The sequence below is a fragment of the Babylonia areolata genome, chromosome 10 (genome assembly GCF_041734735.1).
Source record: "Babylonia areolata isolate BAREFJ2019XMU chromosome 10, ASM4173473v1, whole genome shotgun sequence".
Taxonomy (NCBI): Eukaryota; Metazoa; Mollusca; class Gastropoda; order Neogastropoda; family Buccinidae; genus Babylonia; species Babylonia areolata.
In genome coordinates, this window is record NC_134885.1 from 2,904,174 (window position 1) to 2,915,977 (window position 11,804).

The window sequence follows — 11,804 nt, forward strand, 5'->3', positions numbered from 1 at the left end:
TGGTTTTGTGCTAACAGATATGTCATGTAAGGCAGTGGGGAGAGTGGTGGTTTTGTGCTAACAGATTTATCATGTAAGGCAGTGGGGAGAGTGGTGGTTTTGTGCTAACAGATATATCATGTAAGGCAGTAGGGGGAGTGGTGGTTTTGTGCTAACAGATATATCATGTAAGGCAGTGGGGGGTGTGGTGGTTTTGTGCTAACAGATATGTAAGGCAGTGGGGAGAGTGGTGGTTTTGTGCAAACAGATATGTCATGTAAGGCAATGGGGTGAGGGGGGTAGGTTGTGCTAACAGATATGTCCTGATGTACTGTAATATCAGACACCGCGACATACTGGAGGTTGCCAACAGCAGCCGATGTCTGATATTCTTTCATCAGACCCTTGTTGTCGAAGGTGGGTTTTTTTTTTCGCTAGATAACGTAAGAAGATGAAGACAAACTGAATGCTGTGCACCAAGTTCATTTGATGAGAATCTCTGTACAGTCCATTATAAAAGCAATGGAAAACCTCCTGTGCTCCACTGTGACTAATTTCCATTTCACGTGTGTAAAATTCCCGGGCTGAAATATATATATATATATATATATTTTTTTTTTTTTTTTTTTTTTAAACTTTAAAGTTTTTAGCAAGAATGACGATGATGGCATGAAGAGCCGAGTTCGTGACACAGACTCGGTCACACAGACCAAGGTTCCGTGTACATCATGAGCGCGGAGCACGTAAAAGAACCCACGGCAACAGAAGCGTCGTCCTTTGAAGAATTCTGTTGAAGAAAAATTCGCTTTGATAAGAAAAGAAATACACTGGCGGACAGAATAAATGGAAGGAGCTTTCACCGTGCAGAGCAGGCCGAATTTCACACAGAGAAACACACTGTGGCAAAAGAGTAAGGCAATGCAATGTAGTCCAGTAAACAATGCAATGCAATGCCGTCTAATTAAAACGTGTCATTTCCTTCGCAGTTTTAACTCGCTCAGTACGGTCAGTCCTCTCTTCTCCTCTACACAGACCCCTCGGATGTCCAGCGGGTGTCTGAATGACCCAACCTTTAGCTTCCGTCGTCAGAATTGTAGTATTCTTTGTCAACATTCACGTCTTCAGTATAAGAGCCTTCCGCTTGCAATATTTTGATGATGGTAATTGGGGTGAAACGCTGTTAACGTCGTCTCTTTCGCCGTTCGTATGGAGAGAGTTAAGATGTTTTTTTGTTGTTTTCGTAAGGAAAATACAGTGCAGTGCAATACAGACGATGCAATACAATACAATGCAATACAATGCAATACAATGCAATGCCGTCTAATTAAAACGTGTCATTTCCTTCGCAGTTTTAAGATGTTTTGTTGTTGTTTTCGCAAGGAAATCCGTTTTCAACCAGACTTCTGTTGTTTTTTTTACCCTGTTGTGGCAGTTCTAAAGGGTACCCGACAGGGCAGCAGGACTCCTTCATGTGTGTGCACTTCATACCTGTCAGAGACGACCCCTTCTACAGTTTCGTGTTCTCCAGGTTAAACAGTGAGTGGTCACCTTGTGCCGTGCCCCGCCTGCCTCTTCTTCAGCTGCTTCTTCCTGTTCGTCGTTCTTCTTCGTTCTTCTTCTGCTGCTGCTGCTGCTCCTCCTCCTCCTTCTCCTCCTCCTCGTAGTTCTCCTTCTCTTCCTTCTTCTTCTCTTCCTCTTAGTCCTCATCCTCTTCTTCTCCTCCTCCTCCTCCTCCTCCTAATTCTTCTTCTTCTTTTCTTCTTCTTCCTCTCCTCCTCCTCCTCCTCTTAGTCTTCCTCCTCCTCCTAATTCTTCTTCTGCTTCTCCTCCTCGTTGTTCTACTTCTCTTCCTCCTTTTTCTCCTCCTTGCCCTCCTCCTCCTCCTTCCTCTTCTTCTTCTTCTCTTCCTCCTCCTCCTTATTCTTCTTCTCCTCCTCTTCCTCCTCCTACTCCTTGTTCTCAATCTCCGCCTCCTTATCCTTCAACATCATCATCATCATCTTCTCCTCATCCTACATCATCATCATCTTCTTCTTCTTCTCCTCATCCTCCATCATCTTCAACTTCTCCTTCTCCTCCTCCTCCTCTTCCTCCTCTCTTTCTTTCTTCTTTCTTTCTTTTCGTTCCCCATCTCCTTCCCCCCATTTTCATCTTTTTCGTCTTCATCTTTTCTTTTTATGAAACTAAAAAATTCTTTCACACGCAGCTCGATGCACTGCATGTAGCACTACTTATCATTAATTTAGCTCAAATGTGTGTGCGTACGTGCGTTTGCGTCCAAGTGTGTGCTTGTTAGCGCTCTTGCCTGTGCGTAGAAAATGTGTGTGTGTGTGTGTGTGTGTGTGTGTGTGTGTGTGCACGTGAAGGGAAGGGGAGGGGGGAAGGAGGGATCAATCAGGACCCTCCGGCAGAACCAGTGCCTCCAGTGACGGTGGTGGCGGCACGCACACCGAGAGAGCATCGGCGAAGAGAAAGCAGTCAGCCAGCCACGCGTTTTCTGCACAGCTGCCTCTCTCAGCAGGAGCAAGGCAGCGGGAAACGAGGCCCCGAGAGAGATGTGCCTTTTATAATGACACTCCTGGAATGTATCGATTCTGCACAGCTGTAATACGTGACAAAGATATCCCTTTTATAATGACATTGTTGGAATGTATCGATTGTACTCAGCTGTGCATTGTGATGATGTCCCTTATATAAGGACAGTGCTGGAATGTATCGATTCTTCAAGCTGTACATTGTGATAGAGATGTCCCCTTAATGATTAATGACACTGCTGGAATGTACCAATCCTGCAAGCCTTATAGTGTAACTGAGACATCCCTTTTCTAATCAGTTACACAACTGGGATGTAGCGATTCTGCACAGTTGAACTTTGTGAAGAGATATCCCTTTTATAATCAGTTACACAACTGGGATGTAGCGATTCTGCACAGTTGTACTTTGTGAAGAGATATCCCTTTTATAATGACACCAACCGCCCGAACAAAGTGCACAATGCGGGCCTACAGCTGATCACTGGAGGACCGAAAACATCCCCGATCCAGGCAATACACAAACCTCCAGCCTTTGAAAGAACGACGGGAAGAGGTCTACATTCACAGTGAGAAGCTGCTGCCCATGCCAGACCACCCTGTGCAGTCCAGCATCAAGAACCACTCCAAGAACAGGACTAAAAGACAAAGTTTTAACCATCTCTCAAAATCCCTCTGCCAGAAAAATGCAGACTTCTACCTACAGCCCAGGAAGAGGTGGCATTGCTGCCCGTTTTTGAGGAGCCAGGCACCCTCTGGAAGGTGTCTCGATCATCACAAACGTCCCAGGAACAGAAAGGAAGGAAAGCCAAGCTCCATATGTCATGAAGGCTGTGGCACAACAGATGACATGAAAACGGAGGAGTGAAGAACGGAGGAGCTGAAGTTTTCATCCAACACACAAATGGAAAACTCTCACAAGAAACATTTCCCACTGGAAAAATCTCCTCCAACTACAGAGCAGAAACAAGCGCTGTCCTCCATGCAGCAAAACAGCAAGTGTCTGTACAAAAGACCCTAAATGACCTCTCACAAGTGTCTACCATCACACTGCAGTGGATTCCATCCCACTGCGGGACCACTGGGAATGAAACAGCTGATGCTCTGTCAAAAGTGGGAAGCAAAATGGAGCAGTTCAGTCACCCAGCGACGTACAGAGGCAAAAACCATCATCCACAGCCAGTACCGAAGGAAGAGAAGGCCGAACGCTGACAAAGGGACAGATGCGATCCACCAACTCCAGCGACACCAGCAAACAATCCTCTTCAGACTTCGTACAGGCCACTGCAGGCTTTTGAGTCATCTGAGCGGAATGAAAATATCTCACACCGATGAGTGTCTCTGTGGCACAGATACACAACACCTCAGAACATATTTTCCAACACTGCCCCACTTATGAGGATCTACGACGCCAGTCCTGGCCCGAGGGAGTAGAGCTACAGGCACAGCTTTGGGGTGACCGGACTGACCTGGAGAAAACTGTGGGCTTCGTCAGGGCGTCAGGGCGACGAAGCTTCAAGTCTGACACATCCCAACAATATCGAACGCTGAAGAAGAATGATGACACTGTTGGAATGTATCCATTCTGTGCTGCTGTGCATTTGGATAGTGATAACCCTTTTATAATTGGCACTTCTGGAATGTTTCGATTCTGCAAATTGTACATTGTGACAGAGATATCACATTTCTAATGACACTGCTGGAATGGATCGATCATGCACATCTTTAGAATGTGATAGAGATACCCCTTTTATAACAACACTGCTGAAATGTGTCGATTCTTCACAGCTGTGCATTGTGATAGAGATATCTCTTTTATAATGACTCTACTGGAATAGGTCGATTCTACTCAGCTGTACAGTGAGAGATATCCCTTTTAATTTTAATTAACTGCTGCTGTGTGTGTGCTGCTAGTGGTGTGTGTGTGTGTGTGTGTGTGTGTGTGTGTGTGTGTGTGTGTGTGTGTGTGTGTGTGCTGCTTGTGGTGTGTGTGTGTGTGTGTGTGTGTGTGTGTGTGTGTGCTGCTAGTGGTGTTGGTGTGTGTGTGTGTGTGTGTGTGTGTGTGTGTGTGTGTGTGCTGCTACAGGTGTTGGTGTGTGTGTCTTCAGGTGGCAACTTCATGGACGGGTTGTTGCGAGTGGTGAAGAAAGGCCAGGTGATCCGCCTGCATCAGAACTGTGACTGGCTGGACAGCCCCGCCAGACCCGAGTTCATGTACCCCTGACCCCCTCCACACCCCGACCATCCACCCGTGACAGACACCCCGTGTACCCACCTACCCCTTCAACGTGGTGAGGTGGTCATGACTCCTTGTGTCTTCTGTTCGTGAGGTCGTCATAGAGTCCTTGCGTCCTGTGTTCTTGAGGTCCTTGGGTCTTCTGTTGGCGAGGTCGTCATGACTACCTGTGTCCCCTGTTCGTCAGATCGTCCTGAGGACACCACCCGCGCTCCCACCTGTGATACTCCCCTTGTAGGGACCACCCTGGTGCGCGTGCTGATGGTTGTGCATGATGTGTACCACTGACGCTTACACCACCATCTGTCGTGTTGAAAATGCTCCTCACGTCCTGGCCAGCATGTGCCGTGAAGCTCCTGTCCAGATCCCGTGAAGGCGTGATGATGATCCCACAGACCTGTACGTTGCTACGACTCCAGCAGCTCATGTGTGTGTGTGTGTGTGTGTGTGTGTGTGTGTGTGTGTGTGTGAGAGAGAGAAACCCGTGGTGGGTGTATCCTCGACAGAGGAGGATCAGGATCATGGCAGAGATGGCCCAGCCGTCATGAGGTCCCGTTATGTGACTGTCTGGAGCTCCTTGTCCACGGTGTTAGAGGTACCTGCCAGAGTCAGGTATTCCTGGTCGCCGCTCCCCCCCCCCCCCCCCCCACCACCTGTACCTCCGACAAGAGGAAGCAGTGTCGTGTTTACCTCTGTTCCTGTGACTGTGTGGAAAGCATGCGCTGGTTGGTGCATCTCGCTCTGGCACGTGCCCTTGTGCCCAGGTGGTTTACCCAAGTGAATGAGTCCAGATCATGGGCCTTTCCTGTCCATGAGACCCGGTCCGGCTGACGTGTCCCTGATGATGTAGCCATGGCGGTGACCTTTGACCCCTTGGGAGGGTGGTGACCCCCAGACCTCTAGCCATGGTGGTGACCCTTGATCCCCAGCCATGGTGGTGACCCCTTGACCTTTATCCATGGTGGTGACCTCTTGACCTCTAGCCATGGTGGTGACCCTTGATGCCCTAGCCATGGTGGTGACCCATTGACCTCTAGCCATGGTGGTGACCCCTTGACCTCTAGCCATGATGGTGACCCCTTGACCCGTAGCCGTGGTGATCCATAGCCATGTCCCTGTAATGTAGATCCCACTTCAGGAATGTGTGACGATGACTGCCATGAAACTGCTCTGAATTGAACTGTGGCAGTGAGATTTAGACACGTTTCATTGTTTTTATTCTCATTGTTATTGATATTATTATTATTATTTATTATCATCATTGTCGTTCCTGTTGTTGTTATCATTGATGTATCCGTGTTGGTTATTCCAGATTACTCATTCACAGTGACTTAGCACGTGCTGGGCCCAGCCAGTATGTCCGAGATGCTGACCCTGATGTCATGTGTACATTGCATTACATCATCATTGTATTGTTGTGTGTTGTATTGTATTTTATCTTCACCTGTTTTATGGAATCGGGTTGTGACACAGAGCTGTGTCATCACCGTCTACTATGTCTTTTATGTGAGTCGCTTTAATCAAAATTCAGTCTGCTTTGCCTGGAAGAAGGTGTTCACCAAAATTCAGTCTGCTTTGCCTGGAAGAAGAAGAAGGTATTCAGTCTGCTTTGCCCGGAAGAAGGTATTCACCAAAATTCAGTCTGCTTTGCCCGGAAGAAGGTATTCACCAAAATTCAGTCTGCTTTGCCCGGAAGAAGGTATTCAGTCTGCTTTGCCCGGAAGAAGGTATTCACCAAAATTCAGTCTGCTTTGCCCGGAAGAAGGTATTCAGTCTGCTTTGCCCGGAAGAAGGTATTCACCAAAATTCAGTCTGCTTTGCCCGGAAGAAGGTATTCCCCAAATTTCAGTCTGTTTTGCCCGGAAGAAGGTATTCACCAAAATTCAGTCTGCTTTGCCTGGAAGAAGGTATTCAACAAAATTCAGTCTGCTTTGCCCGGAAGAATGTATTCACCAAAATTCAGTCTGCTTTGCCCGGAAGAAGGTATTCACCAAAATTTAGTCTGCTTTGCCTGGAAGAAGGTATTCACCAAAATTCAGTCTGCTTTGCCCGGAAGAAGGTATTCAGTCTGCTTTGCTTGGAAGAAGGTATTCAGTCTGCTTTGCTTGGAAGAAGGTATTCCCCAAAATTCAGTCTGCTTTGCTCGGAAGAAGGTATTCAGTCTGCTTTGCTTGGAAGAAGGTATTCACCAAAATTCAGTCTGCTTTGCCTGGAAGAAGGTATTCACCAAAATTCAGTCTGCTTTGCCCGGAAGAATGTATTCAACAAAATTCAGTCTGCTTTGCCCGGAAGAAGGTATTCAGTCTGCTTTGCTTGGAAGAAGGTATTTCACTCTGCTTTGCCCGGAAGAAGGTATTCACCAAAATTCAGTCTGCTTTGGCTGGAAGAAGGTATTCCCCAAAATTCAGTCTGCTTTGGCTGGAAGAAGGTATTCCCCAAAATTCAGTCAGGTTTTCACCAAAATTCAGTCTGCTTTGCCCGGAAGAAGGTATTCACCAAAATTCAGTCTGCTTTGCCCGGAAGAAGGTATTCAGTCTGCTTTGCCCGGAAGAAGGTATTCACCGAAAGCAGCACGCTGTCCCTTTCTTTCATTCTTTCTTTTCTGCATGATTTGTTATTTATCTGTCGTCACTCAGTTTGAATTTCAGTGTCAGCTCGTCCTGAGAGATGTTAGAAAACAAAGCCTGCATTAAAAAAACAAGTTAAGCTGGGTGGTGAATGGAGGTGTTGAATATTCCACAACAATAGAGCTGGGTAGTGAACGGAGGTATTGAATATTCCACAACAATAGAGCTGGGCAGTGAATTGAGGTATTGAATATTCCACAACAGTGGAGCTGGGTAGTGAATGGAGGTATTGAATATTCCACAACAATAGAGCTGGGCAGTGAATTGAGGTGTTGAATATTCCACGAATATTCCACAACAGTGGAGCTGGGAAGTGAATGGAGGTGTTGAATATTCCACAACACCATTGCTGAAGGAAGGTGGCACAGTGGTTAAGACACTTATCTACCAGAACAGGGTCTGGGTTCGAATCCCGCTCTCATCCTTTCTCCAAAGGTTGACTGGAAAATCGAACTGAGCGTCTAGTCATTCGGATGAGGCGAGATAAACCGAGGTCCCGTGTGCAGCACGCACTTGACGCACTGAAAAAGAACCCAAATTGCAACATAAGTGTTGATGCAAAGTTATGTAGAAGAAATGCACTCAGATGGGCTACACAAACACGCCCTCACTCAAGGGCAGACATGTCGCGTTGGGTTGTGCTGCTGTCAGGTATCTGTCTGGCATGGACTTTGTCTGAACGCAGTGACGTCTCCTTGAGAAACTAAAGCTGAAATTACTGGAGTGATTGCAAATTAAAGATCGATGAATGCAGATAGTAAAGTGATCATGTAATCCGAAGATTTGCCTTTGGTCACATTTCTTCTTTTATTCGTAAAAGAGGGCAAAATATCAGTTGTTGTCTAGACGTTTGATAATAGCAATTAAGTTAACAGCCACTGGAGGAGTTATAATTACGCCCATAGAGTAAAAGCCAGTCAAGGAATTATGATTACAATCATGGTAATTATCAATGATGATCATTTATGTCCTCATTGACAAAAAGTGTGTGGTCTTGTAAGATAATGTATGGAAATGAGTATTTGAGTTGGAGCTCGTGTTTGTATCATGTAGAGCATTATTCATTCTGTTTTCTATGAGGGCTACAAAATGTAGGTTTAAATATAAAAAAAACGTATGTTTTTACCATTTTGTAAATAGTCATCTTTTACCAGATTGTGTCACTTGTCATTTTAAGACTCTGTCTGCACGGAATGTAGTAGAACATAGGTGTGCGAGTAGAAGCTGGGTGGTTTTTATACACCACGTTTATTGTAATTCAGTGGTTTGGAAATGAGGAAGATAACTCGTACAAAGTGGTTGTGTGTGTGTGTGTGTGTGTGTGTGTGTGTGTGTGTGTGTGTGCATGAGTGCGTGCGTGCGTGCATGAAGACGTATAAAAACTAAGCAAGTGTATCAGCTACAGGAACTAAAGTGTTGGTAATAATTATGTGTCAAGGGACATAACTGAAGATAACATAATTTGCTTGTCCACACTAAAATTACTCCCCTTATCACTCTCCAGATTACAGGTTCGAATATATTTATTTATTTTTGGTGGGGGTGGGGGGTGGGGGCTTTTGGGGCATGAAGGATACAATAACAATGCAAACGCACTGGATCAAAGTTTCAGTCCAACGGTGTCAAACAAAATAAGCGAAACACACACACACACACACACAACACACACAACACACACACACACACACACACACACACACACACACACACACAGAGATTGAAAAAGAAAAGAAAAAGTTAATTTACAACAAAACAAATCAAGCTTAGGCAAACTGACGAGCACATTCGAGATGTAAGGAAAAGTTAAACACACTTGCCAACTTTTATTAATTTGAATGTTTTCACGAAATAAATATGAATAAATAGTTTCCCCATCCTCTCTCTCTTCCCCCCCCCCCCCCCCCCCCCCCAATGCCATCTTTGTGTTTCGTCTGGTAACATCTACCCACAGGGATTGTGTGTTAGGAGATACTGAATGCCCATGCTGTCAGACTGAGACAGACACTGGTGCCCAGCTGGAAATGACCGCCACCTGTACCGGAAACGATGATGGAGGCAGGTTCCCAGGATCCTTGAGGAGGAGGACGTTGGCGACAACCAACTCCCTGGTGACTGTGCAGGCCGTGTGGTAACTTGTTCTCTGTTTGTTTCGGGACCTCAGCTTGACCAGGTCTGGGTCTGGCATTGGGTGAGGGGACCTGATGAACTGTGATGCTCAGCTGTTTGCAGGGAGACTTGTTGGAACGTGGAAGATGCAGTCACAGTTGCCGTGCAGTGACGTGTCGGTGTCACAAACGTAAGTGTGATTGGAACTTGTAGCCCACGACGTTTTAGAAGAGATTTGTAAAGAAAGGAATATAGCTTATATTTCATTTTGTGATCCATAGAAAAACAGTTGAATTTTACTTTCGTGGGCCGATGAACTGTACGTAGAAGTGTGAAATGTGAGAATGAAGTAAGCTGGTTCATGTTCCACTGCATTAAAAAAAACAACAACACCCAAAACCCTGAGAACCACAAGAGGTCCCATGAAGGACAAGTGAGTTACAAAATCGTGGAACCTGGTGCTGTGTAGGTTGTGTTCAACTGAACAGCAAGAAAGACGAGTCGGACCAGTGTTGCATCAAGTGAGCTGTAAGAATCGTGGTGACTGGTGTGCTCCTGGGAAAGATGTTTGAAATGACTGCCACTGGCTGTCCACACAGTGAAATGTGAACACTGCTCAGATTAGCAAGGGAGGAGGGAGACCGTTTAGAATCAGGCTTGTTGTTACAAAATGTATGTAAATTCACCCTTAGTCTTCGCCAGCTTCTTTGTGGAAACTTGAGATTACTTTCCTGCATCCAGTTTTTGTCTTGTGAGGAAGATTTTCATACAGAAAATGTATTTGTCATGGTTTGAGACTGCGTTACATGGTTGTAGTGTTGGCTTCCGTTGGAAACAGGTACCGGCGTCAACCAGGCTCTGCGAGGTTGGAACACCAGCGGTGTTGGTCACTGGGGCCGAAAAACAATCCTAAAATCCACACAATCCTAAAATCCTACGTGGGGCGTGGTGATGTGGGTTCGATCCCAGTTAGTCGTTTGTCCGCTGTGAACACCATCACTACTCAGTTTCTGGTTGTGTCTCTAAAGGGTGAGTGTTGTATGAATCGACAGTAGAGCTCGACAGATACAATGGAGCTTTTAGGACGCGTTGAGTGCAAGGATGATTATTATTTTTTCTTTTTTTCTTTTTTTTTTTATCAGGCTACATATGATGTCGTGTCATAGCATGCCGGTTGTAATGTCTGAGTTGTGTATTGCATGGGTTGAGAACTTGAAATAAAGGAGACTGGTATTTTGTGACATTGGTTGTGGTTGGCTGAAAGGTATGGACGGGGGAGAGAGATGAGGAGAAGAGGAGAATCATTAAGTTCTGTGTTGATTTTTGTTCTGAATACTGCTCTGAACTCTACTACAGACAGAGTCAAAGGAGATCCAAGCCTGCTGACTGGTCAAGATTCATCAAATAAATATGACTTGTTCATGACGCCGTGAAGAGGTGATGCAAGTCTCTGAACTGTGGCAATACTGCAGGTGATAACAGTAGTGAATTTTCTGAACTGTGGCAAGACTGCAGGTGATAACAGTAGTGAAGTTTCTGAACTGTGGCAAGACTGCAGGTGATAACAGTAGTGAAGTTTCTGAACTGTGGCAAGACTGCAGGTGATAACAGTAATGAAGTCTCTGAACTGTGGCAATACTGCAGGTGATAACAGTAGTGAAGTTTCTGAACTGTGGCAAGACTGCAGGTGATAACAGTAGTGAAGTTTCTGAACTGTGGCAAGACTGCAGGTGATAACAGTAATGAAGTCTCTGAACTGTGGCAATACTGCAGGTGATAACAGTAGTGAAGTTTCTGAACTGTGGCAAGACTGCAGGTGATAACAGTAGTGAAGTTTCTGAACTGTGGCAAGACTGCAGGTGATAACAGTAGTAAAGTCTCTGAACTGTGGCAAGGCTGCAGGTGATAACAGTAGTAAAGTCTCTGAACTGTGGCAATACTGCAGGTGATACAGTAGTAAAGTCTCTGAACTGTGGCAAGACTGCAGGTGATAACAGTAGTGAAGTCTCTGAACTGTGGCAAGACTGCAGGTGATACAGTAGTGAAGTCTCTGAACTGTGGCAATACTGCAGGTGATAACAGTAGTGAAGTCTCTGAACTGTGGCAATACTGCAGGTGATAACAGTAGTGAAGTCTCTGAACTGTGGCAATACTGCAGGTGATAACAGTAGTGAAGTTTCTGAACTGTGGCAAGGCTGCAGGTGATACAGTAGTGAAGTCTCTGAACTGTGGCAAGGCTGCAGGTGATAACAGTAGTAAAGTCTCTGAACTGTGGCAAGGCGGCAGATGATACAGTAGTGAAGTCTCTGAACTGTGGCAAGGCGG

General features: G+C 45.7%; 2 protein-coding genes across 3 annotated transcripts in view; both read left to right on the top strand.

Annotated features, from left to right (window-relative positions):
• The window catches only part of LOC143286716 (uncharacterized), a 105,783-nt gene extending 95,063 nt beyond the window's left edge, over positions 1-10,720 (top strand). The window contains exons 7-9 of one of the 2 annotated variants that reach the window (XR_013055851.1): positions 1,412-1,515; positions 4,619-6,297; positions 6,928-10,720. Coding sequence is in view for 1 of the 2 variants with exons in the window: in XM_076594410.1 (XP_076450525.1) it covers positions 1,412-1,515; positions 4,619-4,734 (220 nt within the window). In the remaining variant the exon portion in view is untranslated. Of the gene's footprint in view, positions 1-1,411; positions 1,516-4,618 lie in introns of both variants that reach the window. The other variant, XM_076594410.1, reaches the window with a different exon arrangement.
• LOC143286640 (uncharacterized) lies at positions 5,856-10,720 on the top strand. Its single transcript, XM_076594278.1, has 3 exons — positions 5,856-5,863; positions 6,278-6,369; positions 6,408-10,720. Exons 1-3 carry the CDS (start codon positions 5,856-5,858, stop codon positions 7,385-7,387), a joined length of 1,080 nt encoding a protein of 359 aa, XP_076450393.1. The 3' UTR covers positions 7,388-10,720.
• Positions 10,721-11,804: the final 1,084 nt, after the last annotated feature.